This window comes from Rhinoraja longicauda, chromosome 29, assembly GCF_053455715.1.
Source record: "Rhinoraja longicauda isolate Sanriku21f chromosome 29, sRhiLon1.1, whole genome shotgun sequence".
Lineage (NCBI taxonomy): Eukaryota > Metazoa > Chordata > Chondrichthyes > Rajiformes > Arhynchobatidae > Rhinoraja > Rhinoraja longicauda.
The window spans coordinates 4,920,687-4,937,728 of NC_135981.1; the positions used below are offsets into that span (position 1 = coordinate 4,920,687).

Below are 17,042 nucleotides of genomic sequence, written 5' to 3' on the forward strand. Positions count from 1 at the left end.
GTGAATGATTTTTTCTGTGTCGTCGAATTGGAGGAAAGGTTTGATTTTAACTATGGTACGAAGTTGGAAGAAGCTGGCTTTTACCACAGCGTTGATTTGCTTATCAAATTTTAATGCAGAGTCAAATATCATGCCGAGGTTTTTGACATGCGGTTTGACTAGGAAAGCCGACTGCAGTTGCTGGTTAATACACAAAAGGGGACAAAGTGCTGGAGTAACTCAGCGGGTCAAGCAGCATCTCTGGAGAACATGAATAGGTTACATCTCAGGGGCAGATCACTCTTCAGACTCGCGGTCCATAAAGAGCTGGAATCCAGGTGCGTTGACGGCCCTGGCTTGCTAGTGGCCGGGAGATAGGTGAGAGTAGGCGGAGTCATTTTTCGTGGGTAGCCAGAGTGCAGGTAAGAGGTGACCGTGGTGGTGGAGGAGGTTACCACGACAGCAGGCTTGGCCTAGGAGAGGTCGGTGTGGTCGTGGCTGGGATGGCAGATACCCAGAAGGGTTAGGGTGGCTTTGGCAACCCAGCCTGGACATGAAGGTTGGCAGATCAGTCCGCTGTAGGGCGCCAAAGCGGTAGAGTTGCTGCCTTGCAGCGCCGGAGACCCGGGTTCGATCCTGACTACAGGTGCTTTCTCTATTGAGTTTGTACGTTCTCCCCGTGACCTGCCTGGGTTTTTTCCGAGATCTTCTGTTCCCTCCCACACTCCAAAGACGTACAGGTTTGCAGGTTAATTGGCTTTTTCTAAATGTTAAATTGTCCCTAGTGTGTGTAGGATAGTAGACAATAGGTGCAGGAGGAGGCCATTTGGCCCTTCGAGCCAGCACTGCCATTCAATGTGATCATGGCTGATCATTCTCAATCAGTACCCCGTTCCTGCCTTCTCCCCATACCCCCTGATTCCGCTATCCTTAAGAGCTCTATCTAGCTCTCTCTTGAATGCATTCAGAGAATTGGCCTCCACTGCCTTCTGAGGCAGAGAATTCCACAGATTCACAACTCTCTGACTGAAAAAGTTTTTCCTCATCTCAGTTCTAAATGGCCTGCCCCTTATTCTTAAACTGTGGCCCCTTGTTCTGGACTCCCCCAACATTGGGAACGTGTTTCCAGCCTCTAACGTGTCCAACCCCTTAATAATCTTATACGTTTCGAAAAGATCTCCTCTCATCCTCCTAAATTCCAGTGTATACAAGCCGAGTCGCTCCAGTGTAAGTGTGGAGGGATCCCTGGTCGGCGTGGACTCGGTGGGCTGAAGTGCCTGTTTCCGCGCTGTATCTAAACTAACCTAAAACCAAGATCCTTTATAAGGAGGTCTGTAAAAACGAGGGTTCACTGTTGATATTTGGGTGGTGCATGAGGCAGAAATCATTGGAATCTATACAGACCCCAAACACATAATGGGGCGTACTATAAATCAGCAATTCTAGCAAGGTTAGTACAGTAGCCACAGGGGGCTTTGATCTATGTATTAAGCAAACCAAAGGAACTGTGGTATGGAAGATGAATCCTTGGAGTGTTTGAGAGATGTTTTTCCAGATCAGTGTGTTTAGAAGCACCAAGGGAACTGACTATTTAAGATCTTTTATGCGACGTTAAAATTGATGATCTGGTCAAAGGTGGCCTATGGGGAAGAGTGGCAGATAACATTTTGTATAAATGTTTGAAGTAATTTAGGTCTATCTGAAACCAGGGTCTTCACTCTGAATAAAATAAACCACAAAGCCATAAATTGTAGACCGGTAACCTACATTTGATGGTAAGACAGGAAAGGAATGGTTGGCTTTTTAAGAAGAATTAGTTTGGTCTAGAAATACAGCACTGAAACAGGCCCTTCGACTCACCCAGTCCGCACCGACCAGCGATCCCTGCACACTAACGCTATCCCACGCACACTAGGAACAACTTACAATTTTACCAAACCAATTAACCTGGAGCGTATGTCTGGAGCGTGGGAGGAAACCGGAGGTCTCGGAGAAAACCCACGCAGGTCACGGGGAGAACGTACAAACTCGGTCCAGACAGAACCCGTAGTCAGGATCAAACCCGGGTCTCTGGCGCTGTAAGGCAGCAACTCTACCGCTGCGCCCAATTGCATTGTATTGAAATGCAGCATGCAAATAATCCCTTCGGCTTACAGATTCCTTCCAGTTGCACTGGTATAATGTTACCTTCTCCCTACGCACTAGTGGGAGTGTGGGAATTTACAGAAGCCTTTCAACCTCCAAACCCACTTTAGGACGGGGCAGAAAACCCACGTGGGCACAGGCCGAACGTGAAAACTCCACACACACAGCACCCGAGATCGCGACTGAACCTGGCCCTCCGGCACTGTGAGGCAGCAGCTCGACCAGTTGTGCCACCCTGAATAAGTTTAAAGCAAAATCTAAACCTTTAAGGGAACTCAACCAGAATATTGGTCCAGTATAAACTAACAATTGCAGATGCTGGTTTACAAAAATGGACGCATAGTGCGTGGAGTAACGTAGCAGGATAGGCAGCATCTCTGGAGAACATGGATAGGTAATATAATAAAATTGAACTGCAGATGCTGGTTTATACTAAAGATAGACGTGAAATCTTTAGTCGTGGCACGGTGGCGCAGCAGGTAAAACTGCCGCCTCACAGCGTCAAGGACCCGGGTTCGATCCTGACCTCGGGTCTGTATGAAGTTTGTACGTTTCCCCCGTGACCGCTTGGGTTTTCTCCGAGTGCTACGATTTCCTCCCACATCCCAAAGACGTGCAAGTTTGTAGGTTAATTGGCTTCTGTAAATTGTTCCTAGTGTGTCGGATAAAACTAGTATACGGCTGATCACTGGTCGGCGTGGACTCGGTGGGCCGAAGGGCCTGTTTCCACGTTGTATCTCAAAACTAAACTAAAGGCAAAACCAAAAGTGCTGGAGTTACTCAGCGGGTCAGGCAGCATCTCTGGAGAAAGTGGATCGGGGACGTTTGGGTTGGGACCCTTCTTCAGACTGATTGTGGGGTGGAGGGGGGGGGGGGGGGGGTTGGGGAACTAGAAGCGAGACAAGACATGGATCAGGTCTGGCTACAGATGACCTCAGACAGACAGGGTGGCTCTAATAGACCGATTGTTGGTTAGGGACAGTAGAAAGCTAATGGCATGTTGGCCTTCATAACAAGAGGAGTTGAGTATAGTGGCAAAGAGGTCCTTCTGCAGTTGTACAGGGCCCTGGTGAGACTGCACCTGGAGTACTGTGTGCAGTTTTGGTCTCCAAATTTGAGGAAGGACATTCTTGCTATTGAGGGAGTGCAGCGTAGGTTCATGAGGTTAATTCCCGGGATGGCGGGACTGTCATATGTTGAAAGAATGGAGCGACTGGGCTTGTATACACTGGAATTTAGAAGGATGAGAGGGGATCTTATTGAAACATATAAGATTATTAAGGGATTGGACATGCTGGAGGCAAGAAACATGTTCCTGATGTTGTGGGAGTCCAGAACCAGGGGCCACAGTTTAAGAATAAGGGGTAGGCCATTTAGAACGGAGATGAGGAAAAACTTTTTCGCCCAGAGAGTTGTGAAGCTGTGGAATTCTTTGCCTCAGAAGGCAGTGGAGGCCGATTCTCTGGATGCTTTGAAGAGAGAGTTAGACAGAGCTCTTAAAGATAGCGGATTCAAGGCATATGGGGAGAGGGCAGGAACGGGGTACTGATTGTGAATGATCAGCCATGATCACAGTGAATCGCGGTGCTGGCTCAAAGGGCCGAATGGCCTCCTCCTGCGCCTATTGTCTATTGATCCCAAGGACGATGCACAGTTACAAATTACAGAACTGGTTAACCAGCTTTTAGTGGAAGGGGAGGGGGGGGGGGGGTAGAATTTGGATAAGTTACCTTAAATTTGAGAATTCAACGTCATACTAAGCAACCCAAGCGAAATACGAGGTGCTGTTCCTTCAATGTATGTGTGGCCTCACACTTGCAGTGGAGGAGGCCACACGCACATTAGGAGTGGCTAGGCAGATCGGTTTCTGTATCGTTAATAGTACTGGAGTTGGACAATATAGGGCGGCACGGTGGCGCAGCGGTAGAGTTGCTGCCTTACAGCAAATGCAGCGCCGGACACTCAGGTTCGATCCCGACTACGGGCGCCGTCTGTACGGAGTTTGTACGTTCTCCCCGTGACCTGCGTGGGTTTTCTCCGAGATCTTCGGTTTCCTCCCACACTCCAAAGACGTACAGGTATGTCGGTGAATTGACTGGGTAAAATGTAAAAATTGTCCCTCGTGTGTGTAGGATCGTGTTAATGTGCGGGGATCGCTGGGCGGCGCGGACGCCTGTTTCCGCGCCGTATCTCTAAATCTTTTTTAAAAAACGAAAAAAATATACAATGCAACCAAAAATCTGCAGCCTCCTTTTGCTCTGATATTTTATTTCATTCTTCACATGTTTAAACTATGTTTTATTCTTAATGTTTTAATGTTTTATGTTTTATTCTTCATTGTTTTCTGTATGCCCGTGTTGTTACTTGCGAGCTGGGCAACCAAGTATGTGTACATAACTTGGTTAATAAAAATGTTTTCAATTCAATTCAATTCAATATTCAATTCAGAGGTACTCTACCACTTCCTATCATTATCCAACAATGCCACATTGTCAGTGCTTGGCCCCCCACAGCTCATTCAAGCTTCCTTGTGCTTGCTAAATGATCTGGTTAATAATTGTTATTCAGCAACTGCAAGGAAGCTCGAATGATTCAGCCCAATTGTGCTGTTGCCTTGACGTGAGTAAGTTACTCGGGCAAACTGGGGGGGTCAATCTGCTTTTGCTGGAGGGAGAGCGATGAGGGCAACTGCAGAATGGTGGGCCCGGGAACTTCCGCCCTCCTTCCTGCCAGATGTCCCATTACTTTGTTGGCTGAGTCTCAATTGACCTCCTTTTGCAGCGTGAAAAACACCACCATCCTCTGTGGTGCAAATTGCTCTCCATTCTTTCTCTGGAGGGACTTAAAAGTTCTATGGGATTGGTATTGAACCATGGTTACGCCACAGTTTGGTCACAGGGGCTGGGTGTGACCCGCTGAGTTACTCCGGCACTTTTGGTTTCTTTTAAAAAGTTCACGCATCATAAACGGCCTTTCAAAAATGCTTATTGCAGGGAGAACGTGCAAACTCCACACAGACAGCACCCGAGGTAAGGATGGAAGCCGAGTCTCTGCCGATGTGAGGCAGCAACTCTAACGCTGCTTCGCCCTGCCGCCTGGTGTAAGATTCACTGCACTGATTTATTCTTCCAGACATCCCAAAAGTTCTAAATCACATTATCCAGAATTCTTCACATCTTTCATTAACCTGTATTACTGTTTCAAGTCTCAGGAACTCGTTTTATTTTCTCATTGTGACTTCATTTACTTCATCGTGACTCCCCCCCAAACACTTCACTGGCAGAAGAGCCAAACCACTCATCAAAGACCACTGAGAAGGTCATTCCTTTATCTCCCCTCCCCTGTCAGGTTGAAGGTACTCGAGCTCAGAAGGAGACGATACCAGATTCCAGAACAATTTCTTTCCACGATTCTTTCACCGTCTATGTCTCTCGTTTCCCTTTCCCCCGACTCTCAGTCTGAAGACCTGAAACGTCACCTATTCCTTTTCTTCAGAGATGCTGTCTGGCCCGCAGAGTTACTCCAGCTTTTTGTATTTATCTCAAAAACTAAGGATGTATTTTCACCCAGAGAGTTGTGAATCTGTGGAATTTTCTGCCACAGAAGGCAGTGGAGGACAATTCACTGGATGTTTTCAAGAGAGAGTTAGATTTAGCTCTTAGGGCGAACAAAATCAAGGGATGTGGGGAAAAATGGGCTACTGATTTAGGATGATAGTGTAAGAAAATAACCACAGATGCTGGTACAAATCGATGGTATTTATTTCACCAAATGCTGGAGTAACTCAGCAGGTCAGGCAGCATCTCAGGAGAGAAGGAATGGGTGACGTTTTGGGTCAGACTGAAGTAGGGTCTTGACCCGAAACGTCACCCATTCCTTCTCTCCTGAGATGTTGCCTGACCTGCTGAGTTACTCCAGCATTTTGTGAAATAAATACCTTTGATTTAGGATGATCATCCATGATCATATTGAATGGCGGTGCTGGCTCGAAGGGCCAAATGGCCTCCTCCTGCACCTATTGTCTATGTTTCCATGAAAGGCACGTGGAAATGCAGGGAATGGATGGATACGGATCATGTGCAGGCAGAAGAGATTAGTTGATCTTGGCATCATGTTTGGCACAGGTCTTACACAGAACAGTGAAAGACCTGGATAGAGTGGATGTGGAGAGGATGTACCCACCAGTGGGAGAGTCTAGGACTAGAGGCCACAGCCTCAGAATAAAAGGACGTACCTTTAAAAAGGAGATGAGGAATTTCTTTCATTAGAAGGTGTTTTCTTTTTAGATACAGCGCGGAAACAGGCCCTTCGGCCCACCGAGTCTGCGCCGCCCAGCGATCCCCGCACATTAACACTATCCTACACCCACTAGGGACAATTTTTACATTTTTCCCAGTCAATTAACCTACATACCTGTGCGTCTTTGGAGTGTGGGAGGAAACCGAAGATCTCGGAGAAAACCCACGCAGGTCAAGGGGAGAACGTACAAACTCCGTGCAGACGGCGCCCGTAGTCAGGATTGAACCCGAGTCTCTGGCGCTGCATTCGCTGTAAGGCAGCAACTCTACCGCTGCGCCAACGTGCCGTGTTGAATCTGTGGAATTCATCTCCACAGATGGCTGTGGAGGCCAAGTCAGTGGATATGTTTGTGGCGGAGATTGACAGATTTTTGATAGCTAGATAGATAAATAGATAGAAAAATAGATTCCTGATTAGTGCGGGTGTCAGAGGTTATGAGGAGAAGGCAGGGGAATGGGGTTGAGACGGAAAGATAGATCAGCCATGATTAAATAGTGGGGTATATTTGATGGACGAATAACTTAATTTTGCTCCTGGAACTCATGAGAACAGTACAGCACAAGAACAGGTTCTTCGGCCCACAATTTCATGAATGTCGAGTATGGTCCAGATTAAACTAATCTCATCTGCTTGCACATGATTGATATCCTTCCATTCCTTGCACACCAATGTGCCTATCCAAAAGCCTCATAAATGCCACTGTGGTATGTTCCCCCACCAACAATCTTTGACAGGGGGTTCTGTAAAAAAAAAAACTTGCCCCATAAATCTCCTGTAAACTTTGCCCCTCTCACCTCAGGGTGGCGCAGCGGTAGAGTTGCTGCCTCACAGCGCCAGAGACCCGGGTTCGCTCCTGACTACAGGGCACTTGTCTGTACGGAGTTTGTACGTTCTCCCCGTGAATCGCGTGGATTTTCCTCCGGGTGCTCCGGTTATCTCCCACACTCCAAAGACGTGCGGGTTTGTAGGCTGATTGGCTTGGTATAAGTGTAAATTTAGTTTAGTTTAGATGTATACCGTATATGTTGATATGCGTACGTATGTTTCGGAAGGAACTGCAGATGCCGGTTTACACCGAAGGCAGAAAATGCTGGAGTAACTCAACAGGACAGGCAGCATCTCTGGAGGGAAGGAATGGGTGACGTTTCGGGTCGAGGCACCTTCCTCAGACCTGGTCTCGATCCGAAACATTGCCCATTCCTTCTATCCAGAGGTAACCTTCTATGCTGAGTTACTCCTGCATTTTGTGTCTATCTTGTATGTATGCATGCACATGTGTGTATATATGTATATATACCCACCGGACTTCTTTTCCCTCTCATTTATTAGGTTTTTTACAGTGCACTATGTTTACATCATGTCATAGGTGATAGGAGCAGAATTAGGCCATTCGGCCCATCAAGTCTACCGGCTGATCTATCGAAGGTAGACACAAAATGCTGGTAGACACAAAATGCAGGACAGGCAGCATCTCTGGAGAGAGAAGGAATGGGTGACCGAGACCCATCTTCAGACTGATCTATCTTTTTCTCCCTCCCAACCCCATTCTCCTGCCTTCTCCCCATAACCCCTCAACATATTTCTGTTGTGCTGCTGCGAGTAAGAATGTTATTGTATTCTGTTGTTGAATTCTGTTGGCAAGTAAGAATGTTATTGTTCTATCTAGGGCAATAAGGCACGGTTCACCCTCTAGGAGGATTCCTCCGGCACTTTTTTGAGTTTTGCCCCCAAAATCCCAGCGCCTGCGGTTCCTTGTGCTAGCCCATTCGCCGCTTGCAGCTCCAACTCAGAATGAAAGCAGCTTGCCAGTGAAGACCGTGTACAGTAAATAGCAGCATCACACCTCCCCCGGGGCTTGGAAACAGCAAATCCATTTGATTATAAGAAAATAACTGCAGATGCTGGTACAAATGGATTTATTCACAAAATGCTGAAGTAACTCAGCAGGTCAGGCAGCATCTCAAGAGAGAGAAGGAATCGGTGACGTTTCGGGTCGAGACCCTTCTTCAGAGTGTGTGTGAGAGGGAGGGAGAGAGGGAAGGAGGGAGAGGGAGAGAGAGGGAGGGAGGGAGGGAGAGACGGAGTCTGAAGAAGGGTCTCGACCCTGAACGTCACCCATTCCTTCTCTCTCGAGATGCTGCCTGACCTGCTGAGTTACTCCAGCATTTTGTGAATAAATCCATTTGATTTTCTGAAGAGATAGGAAGTCCCTCCTTAAACAACGCAATTGGTTGCAGGGAGGGGAGTGGGAGATCAGAGGCAGAAGCCTTGCCTTGCCTTCCCTGCTCAACCATTAGGTGGAACCTCGTCTATCAGTCCATCGACCTTGCTGAGAAATCCAAGTAGACGCACACAGATGAACTGCGGCTAAAGGAGGGGGGGGGGGGGGGAGATTAATTCCTGGGCTTGTTGTTTTGCTATCTCTGGAGACAAGGAGCATCAGGCGAAACACACACACACACACACACAACAAATAATAAGATTGTTTCTCCAACCTGCGGTGAAACAAGACTGGATTAAGATTCAGCCTTGCTTTGTGCTTTGAATTTACGCAGGGGGAGGGCAGGGATGGCATTGAAGGGGGGCGGTCTGGGGGAGAACGGTGCGCAGAAGTGAGTGTGAGAGAGAGGGAGAGAGGGAGGGAGGGAGTGAGAGAGAGAGGGGGAGTGAGAGAGGGAGGGAGTGAGAGAGAGAGGGAGAGAGAGGGAGAGAGAGGGAGAGAGGGAGGGAGGGAGGGAGGGAGTGAGAGAGGGAGGGAGGGAGTGAGAGAGGGAGGGAGGGAGGGAGGGAGTGAGAGAGAGAGGGAGTGAGAGAGGGAGAGGGAGGGAGAGAGAGGGAGGGAGGGAGAGAGAGGGAGGGAGGGAGGGAATGAGAGAGAGAGGGAGGGAGGGAGTGAGAGAGAGAGAGAGGGAGTGAGAGAGGGAGGGAGTGAGAGAGAGAGGGAGAGAGAGGGAGTGAGAGAGAGGGAGAGAGGGAGTGAGAGAGAGAGAGTCAAGTCAAGTCAATTTTATTTGTATAACACATTTAAAAACAACCCACGTTGACCAAAGTGCTGCACATCTGATTAGGAAAAAAAAAAGAAACAGAGGGAGGGAGGGAGAGAGAGAGGGGGGGGAGAGGGGGAGGGGGAGAGAGAGAGGGGGAGGGGGAGGGGGAGAGGGAGAGAGAGAGAGAGAGAGAGAGAGAGAGAGAGACTCTGAGACTGCTTGCTCGGTTGAGCTCTCTCACAAGGGTATGGCCGGCGCGTTGCACAGTTGCAGTTTCATGTAGCAAATGCAAACTCTCGATTTCACCGTAATTTCAACAACAACAACACATTGGAAACGTACCCAATGAATTATTATTAGGCTTCTGTGATCCTCGGCCGTCTGTAGAGAAGAGGAGGGGGGTAAGAGAGAGAGAGAAAACAAAAAAAAATCAATCAAAAATCACCTTTAATTAGAATCAGCTAAATCTGTGGCCGGCATGGCTCCAACATGTTCCTTCAGGAGGATACTGGCGGTCTGCGCAGTGTTCATATTTCTGCTGGGGATAATGCATCTTGACTCGTTGGATTACAGGTAGGTTGGGGGAATGTGATGGGTCTGTTGTCTTGGGGGTTGGGAGGCGAGGTATCCCCCTGCCTGTTGTTTGTCGCACTGTTTGTGTGGGTGTGTATGTAAGTGTGTGTTTGTGTGGGTGTGTGTGTGTAGGTGTGTGGGTGGGTGAGTGTGTGTGTGTTGTGCGGGTGTGTGTGTGTGTTGTGCGTGTGTGTGGGTGGGTGTGTTGTGTGTGTGGGTGTGGGTGGGTGTTTGTGTGTGTATGTGTGTGTTTGTTGTGTGTGGGTGTGTGTTTGTGTGTGGGTGTGTTTGTATGTGGGTGTGTTGTGTGTGTGTGTGGGTGGGTGTTTGTGTGTGTGTGGGTGTATTTGTGTGTGGGTGTATTTGTGTGTGGGTGTATTTGTGTGTGGGTGTATTTGTGTGTGTGTGTGTGTGGTGTGAGATGCGAGCGATCTCTCTCTCTGTTTGCTCGACACAAGGGGTAACAAACAAACAAACAAACAGGCACAGATGGCGTGTAACATACAGAGCCAGCAAAAAACGCACGGTTGGTTACCGGGTGATCGATCTCTCAGCAGATCGGGCAGCATCTGCGGTGGCAAATTGGACCTTTTTTGTTTCTAGGTCGGGACCCTTCTTCACACCCAACCCCAAGCCAGGGTCCAGAGCTGCAGGAAAGAACTGCAGATGCTGCTGGGTTAAATGGAAGGTAGACACAAAGTGCTGGAGTAACTCAGCGGGACAGGACAGGCAGTATCTCTGGAGAGAAGGAATGGGTGACGTTTCTGGGTCCAGACCCTTCTTCAGACTGTTTTATTGTCATTAAAAACAGGGCAATTAAATTCTCACTTCCAGCAGCACAACTGCTATGTAACGATACGAAATGTGTAGTAAGGAACTGCAGATGCTGGATTGCAGATGCTAAATGCTGGAGTAACTCATCGGGTCGGGCAGCATCTCTGGAAAGGAGGATCAGGGCTGAGACCCTTCTCCAGACTATCTTAGGGAGATTTGCTCCTCTAGAATGTTCTACTTTAGACTTTAAAGTCTAGGCTTCGAAGGCAAGAGGCAGAGTAATAATGAAACCAGACACAAAGGAATCGCAGATGCTGTCATGCAGAAAAAGGGAACAGAATGCCGGCGTAACTAGGTGGGTCTGAAGAAGGACCCTAACTCCAATAACATCGCCTATTCCTTCTCTCCAGAGATGCTGAGTTACTCCAGCATTTTGTGTCTGTCTTCAGTCATCTGGGACATATGACAATAAAACACTCTTGACCTAATCATGTTCTCCAGAGATGTACAAACGAGGAACTGCAGATGCTGGTTAACACACAGGAAGAAAAAAAAAGACCCAAGACGTGGCCTTGTCTATTCCCCTCCCCAGATGCTACATGACCCGCTGAGTGACGATGTCAGGGGGAGGGACAAAGATAGGATGTTGTCGGAGACAGGAAGACTAGTGGGAGAACTGGGAAGGGGGAATGGGAGAGAGAGAGAGGGGAAGCAGGGGCTACCTGAAGTTGGAGAAGTCAATGTTCATACCGCTGGGGTGTGAGCTGCCCTAGCGAAATATGAGGTGCTGTTCCTCCAATTTGCCCTCTGGCAATGGAGGAGGCCCAGGACAGAAAGGTCAGACTGGGAATGGGAGTGGGAGTTGAAGTGCTGAGCCACCGGGAGATCAGGTTGGTTGAGACGGACTGAGCGGAGGTGTTCAGCGAAGCGATCGCCGAGCCTGCGCTTGGTTTCAGCGAGCTGCAAAGGCGTGTCCCTCTTGGGATCACACCGTTCTCAGCCAACAACTGGTCATCAGTCTGAAGAAGGGTCTCGACCCGAAACGTCACCCATTCCTTCTCTCCCGAGATGCTGCCTGACCCGCTGAGTTACTCCAGCATTTTTGTGAATAAATACCTTTGATTTGTACCAGCATCTGCAGTCATCAGAGCCACCCTGCCCGATGCTATCTGTTGCCGGCCCTGCTCCCCCCTCCCCTCCCTCCCCCCCCTCCCCTCCCTCCCCCCCCCCCCCCCCCCCCCCCCACCCCCTACAATCAGTCTGACGAAGGGTCCCGACCCGAAACGTCACCAATCCATTTATGTGAGATCACAGTGAGAAATGTGGAGGAGTCACGGTCGTGGATGTTCATGTTAAAATGTGTTTTGCGTGTCCTGTTGCTTTTTAGTGTTATGACTGTACGGCAAACGAGGTTCCTCGTATGTTGCAAAACATACTAGGCTGATAAAGTATTATTGTGATTGTGATCTCCAGAGATGCTGCCTGACTCACTGAGATGCCCTGCCATTTTGTGTTTCTGGTATAAACCAGCATCTGCGGTTCATTTTGTTTAACATTTCATCTCCAGAGATGCTGCCTGACCCGCTGAGTTATCTGTGCATTTTGTGTCCTGTTGGGTAAAGCAGCATGTGCAGTTCCTTGTTTTTACTTCTGCGTATGGGTCAGGGTGGACTCGATGGGCCGAAGGGCCCCAGTCCATGCTGTATCTTTAAACTAAAATAAAGGGCGCGGGAATTGAGAACGTCTATTTCCTTACAGAGAACTTACTGTGGGATATTTGCAGTGATGAGTTACTGTAATTAGATCTTGACTTTATCATCAGGACGACCGGAAATCATTTGACCAAGTAATTTCTCACTGGGCCAGAAAAATGTGGTCAGCATGGATGAGTTAGGCCGAAGGGCCTGTTTCTGTACCGTGACTTTAATTGGGCACGGTAGACACAAAATGCTGGAGTAACTCAGTGGGACGGGCAGCATCTCTGGAGAGAAGGAGTGGGTGACGTTTCGGGTCGAGACCCTTCTTCAGACTGCTGGGTTCCGACACGAAACATCGCCCATTCCTTCTCTCCAGAGATGCTGCCTGTCCCGCTGAGTTACCCTAGCATTTTGTGTCCACCTTTGATTTAAACCAGCATCTGCAGTTCTTTCCGACGCAGAATTAAGCAACTTGTTTTCTGGGAACTACCTTGTCTTGTAAAGGGTTTAGTGTTGAGTCATAGAGTCAGACAGCGTAGAAACAGCCCCTACTTGCTCACGCCGACCACAATGTCCTGTTTCCACTAGTCCCATCTGCCTGCGTTTGGCCCACATCCAATGATACTGGTGGGACTAGTGGTTTTAGGAACTAGGGGTTCTCTAAGGTCCATGTGGCTGAGTTTGGGAAGGAAGGGGGGAGGGGTTTATGTGCGGTCATACCCATGTCAGAGTACAAGAATGCATAACTTGTTTACTGTGCATTTATAATATCGTTTATTGTGTATTATATGTCATGGCTGCTTTCTGGCATCTCTCTCTCTCTCTCTCTCTCTCTCTGTTTACATTACAAAATGTTCCATAATGGTATATAATCTCCATTTTTTTCTGTCACCTCCTCTTTCTTTCTGCATGCCGTTTCTTCAGCACGCCTTCTGCCACTAAGAAGCCATGTCCTCACATATTCTTCGGGGTTGAATTTTAACAGAGGAGGTCCCACCAAATAGAAGAGTTGAGAGATGATCAGTTTGAAGTCTTGCTCGTTGTGGTGACATGCAGAAATCCTTTCACATTCTGCCGTCGATACCGGAATTGTATTTACAGCCGTTACCAGCTGCTGAAAATCTGCAGAAACTATCTTCCCTTTAGATTCCTTGAATTCCCTGAAGGCTCTGACACAAAGCTGACCATTTAAGCCAAAATGTTCTGCCATTTCTTCTACATCATTATCCCCAAAGGTCAAAAGTGAATCTTCTGGAATATTGTTGATATCTAAATATTTCGACTTGTTTGTTAACTTTTTACATTTATCATTGGAAGTTGTTGTAGATTCAAGCAGCCTGGATTTCATATTATTGACCAAACTCCTCAAAAACTGTTGTCTATGTATAGTAGGTACTTTACCAGCTCTCAAATTTAAAAACATAGAAAGTAGGTGCAGGAGTAGGCCATCGGCCATTCAATATGATCATGGCTGATCATCCAACTCAGTATCCCGTACCTGCCTTCTCTCCATACCCCCTGATCCCTTTAGCCACAAGGGCCACATCTAACTCCCTCTTCAATATAGCCAATGAACTGGCCTCAACTACCCTCTGTGCCAGAGAATTCCACAGATTTACCACTCTGTGTGAAAAAAACCATTCTCATCTCGGTCCTAAAAGACTACTCCCTTATCCTTAAACTGTGACCCCTTGTTCTATTTATTCCATTAAATATCATCTGGCTTGTTGCTTTCTCCACGAGTATAAAATGTTCCTAACTTTTCTATTTGACATTCAAGAACCTTGATAGTTTGTTTAATTTCCTCATGTGCTTTAATGCACAATTTCGGTTCTTCAGTTCAAGTGACAGTTCAGACAACTCTAGCAAACTGTCCATCAACAAGCCCAAATTATTTAGGAAAGCTGATGACTCTAATACTTTTTTCAGCCCCTCGTACTTTGCTCTCTCTGCACTCGATCTTGAAGCATCAGAGCGTGCTTTTCCAAAATGCTCCCAAATAGCTTTATAAGACTGCCACATTGCCTTTACAGTTCGGTAAGACGAAGCAACCCATCTCACACTGAAAGCACGACCAATTTTCAACAGTTGACAGTGAAGAGCTTCAGCACATGCAGTTACATCATCCTGATTCTTAGAAGACCTATGATATAAGGAACACAATTTGTCACAAAATATCCAAAAATGATTCAAACCTGCAACTTTATTTATAGCATCACCTACACTGAGTTCAAGCCTGTGACTGGCACAGTGCCAAACAGTTGCATTAGGGAAATCAAGAAATAGTTTTGCAACCCCTGCATTTCGTCCTAACATTACTGATGCACCATCAGTTACAAGTGATATCACATTTTCTTTTAGGTACTGAATTGAAAAACCACCTCTTTGTAAACAACGTAGAAGCCCATCATACATTGATTTTGCATTTGCACCAAGTTTCATATGTTCTAAGTCAAAATAGAATGATATAGGTTGGGAAGATTCACCAACTGCTGCTCTCAAGCAGACTACTAGAACAGTGTTCCCATTAATAGTAGTAGATTCATCAATCATAATAGACATTTTAGATTGTTTTGAAATTATATTTTCCACCACTGTCTTTCGCATCTGGTTCCCTATGTGGTGAGAAACATCTGCACATGACTTACGAGAGTGTAGAACGTAACCTAAGTCGATGCCGTTTCTTTCTTTCAGTTCAATATCAGAAGACATATCTGTGTAGGGCCTACCTTTGTGTACAATATTATATACAGTTGTAAAAACTCCACCTGTTTTTGTTTCGTCCTTTTTCAGTGACGTATACACTACATTTTCCATTGCTTTTTTTTCCAGCTGTTTCATTGATTTTTTGGCATCTGATATGAGCTTCACTATTTTTGTGCTTAAAAATCTTTTTTCTTAAACTCATGAACTGTTTTGCTTTGTCACCACTCACTCCTACTACATTAACACTGCACCACTCACCAGACAAATGAATTCCTTGTGTTCGTTCAAGTCCAAGATGACACTTGCTGCCTACACTACATCCTAGTTTTCTGTTTTTAACAATTAGCCAGGAATATTCTTTCTTTTTTGTTTAAGTACATTTCTTGTGTCCGACAGTCTGGAAGATCACATTGTTCAATATCTTTTGAAATGTCTTTCACATGCAGCATCAGGCGAAACAGCTGCATCAGTTACATGATCATTTTCAAGTAATTTTGACTTCTTTTCTGGCTGAGTGTTTTCATTATCATTTATTTCTTCATCGATCTGAAGACGCTGTCTTTCAAAGTATCTCAGTATGCTAATATTCACAGGGGTACACAAATCTGAAATTTATAGATATTTGATAGTGATTTAGACAATAGACAATAGGTGCAGGAGTAGGCCATTCAGCCCTTCGAGCCAGCACCGCCATTCAATGCGATCATGGCTGATCACTCTCAATCAGTACCCTGTTCCTGCCTTCTCCCCATACCCCCTCACTCCGCTATCCTTAAGAGCTCTATCCAGCTCTATCTTGAAAGCATCCAACGAACTGGCCTCCACTGCCTTCTGAGGCAGAGAATTCCACACCTTCACCACTCTCTGACTGTCATTTGGTAGTGATATATTCACAAAATGCTGGAGTAAATCAGCAGGTCAGGCAGCATCTCAGGAGAGAAGGAATGGGCGACGTTTCGGGTCGAGACCCTTCTTCAGACTGAAGAAGGGTCTCGACCTGAAATGTCGCCCATTCCTTCTCTCCGGAGATGCTGCCTGACCCGCTGAGTCGCTCCAGCATTTTGTGAATAAATACCTTCGGTTTGTACCAGCATCTGCAGTTATTTTCTTATGATAACGATATATAATAAAATTTGATAGTGATATATAATAAAATATTTCTGCTTGCACTATTGTTTTGCTAAATAAAACCACCCACGATAAAATATTCACCACTCACGATTTAGGCTGGAAAAAACTATTGGTACTACTTATTTAATTTTCTCCCCATCCATTCTAATTTAACTGAAACAACTGAGGCACAGCGGCAGAGCGGCAAATAAAATAACGTGGAATAATAAAATAACGTGACTTTACCTGAGGCCGTGCCCGCGGTCCGGTCGCCCTGACAGTCAGTTTAAGAAATTCTCCCTTGAATTTTATTCAAAGGAACGTGGTGTCATTAATACATGGTCAACACACAATTACATTTACTGAGGAATGTGGATCGATGTATTGATGACACATTGTATAACTACTACCTGTTACCTACTGGCTGTTAACAAGTGCTAACAGTGGCAGTTAGCAAATCGTTTCGTCCGAGTTGAATAAAGTGATAAACGACTGAATCTTTCTGCAGTACTCATTAAACCCCAGCTCCGTCCCCCTGGCCACCCCCCCCCCCCCCCCCCCCCCCCCCCCCCCCCCCCCCCCCCCCCCCCCCCCCATTTCCATCACTGCCCACATCCTTCCAAACCGTGTACCTGTCAAGCACTGGGGATAATTAGCTGCCTGTCGTTCTATGTTTAGTTTGGTTTAGAGAGTATTTGGGTCGGCACGGCGGTAGAGTTGCTGCCTTACAGCGCCAGAGCCGGGTCCGATCCTGACTACGGGCGCTGTAAGA

General features: G+C 46.8%; 1 protein-coding gene across 1 annotated transcript in view; it reads left to right on the forward strand.

Moving 5' to 3' along the window:
* The first annotated feature begins 9,558 nt into the window (after positions 1–9,558).
* Positions 9,559–17,042, forward strand: part of st8sia6 (ST8 alpha-N-acetyl-neuraminide alpha-2,8-sialyltransferase 6) — a 40,348-nt gene continuing 32,864 nt past the window's right edge. Inside the window, exon 1 of the mRNA XM_078424699.1 lies at positions 9,559–9,983. Coding sequence (XP_078280825.1) covers positions 9,889–9,983 — 95 coding nt within the window. The 5' untranslated portion in view covers positions 9,559–9,888. The remainder of the gene's footprint in view (positions 9,984–17,042) is intronic.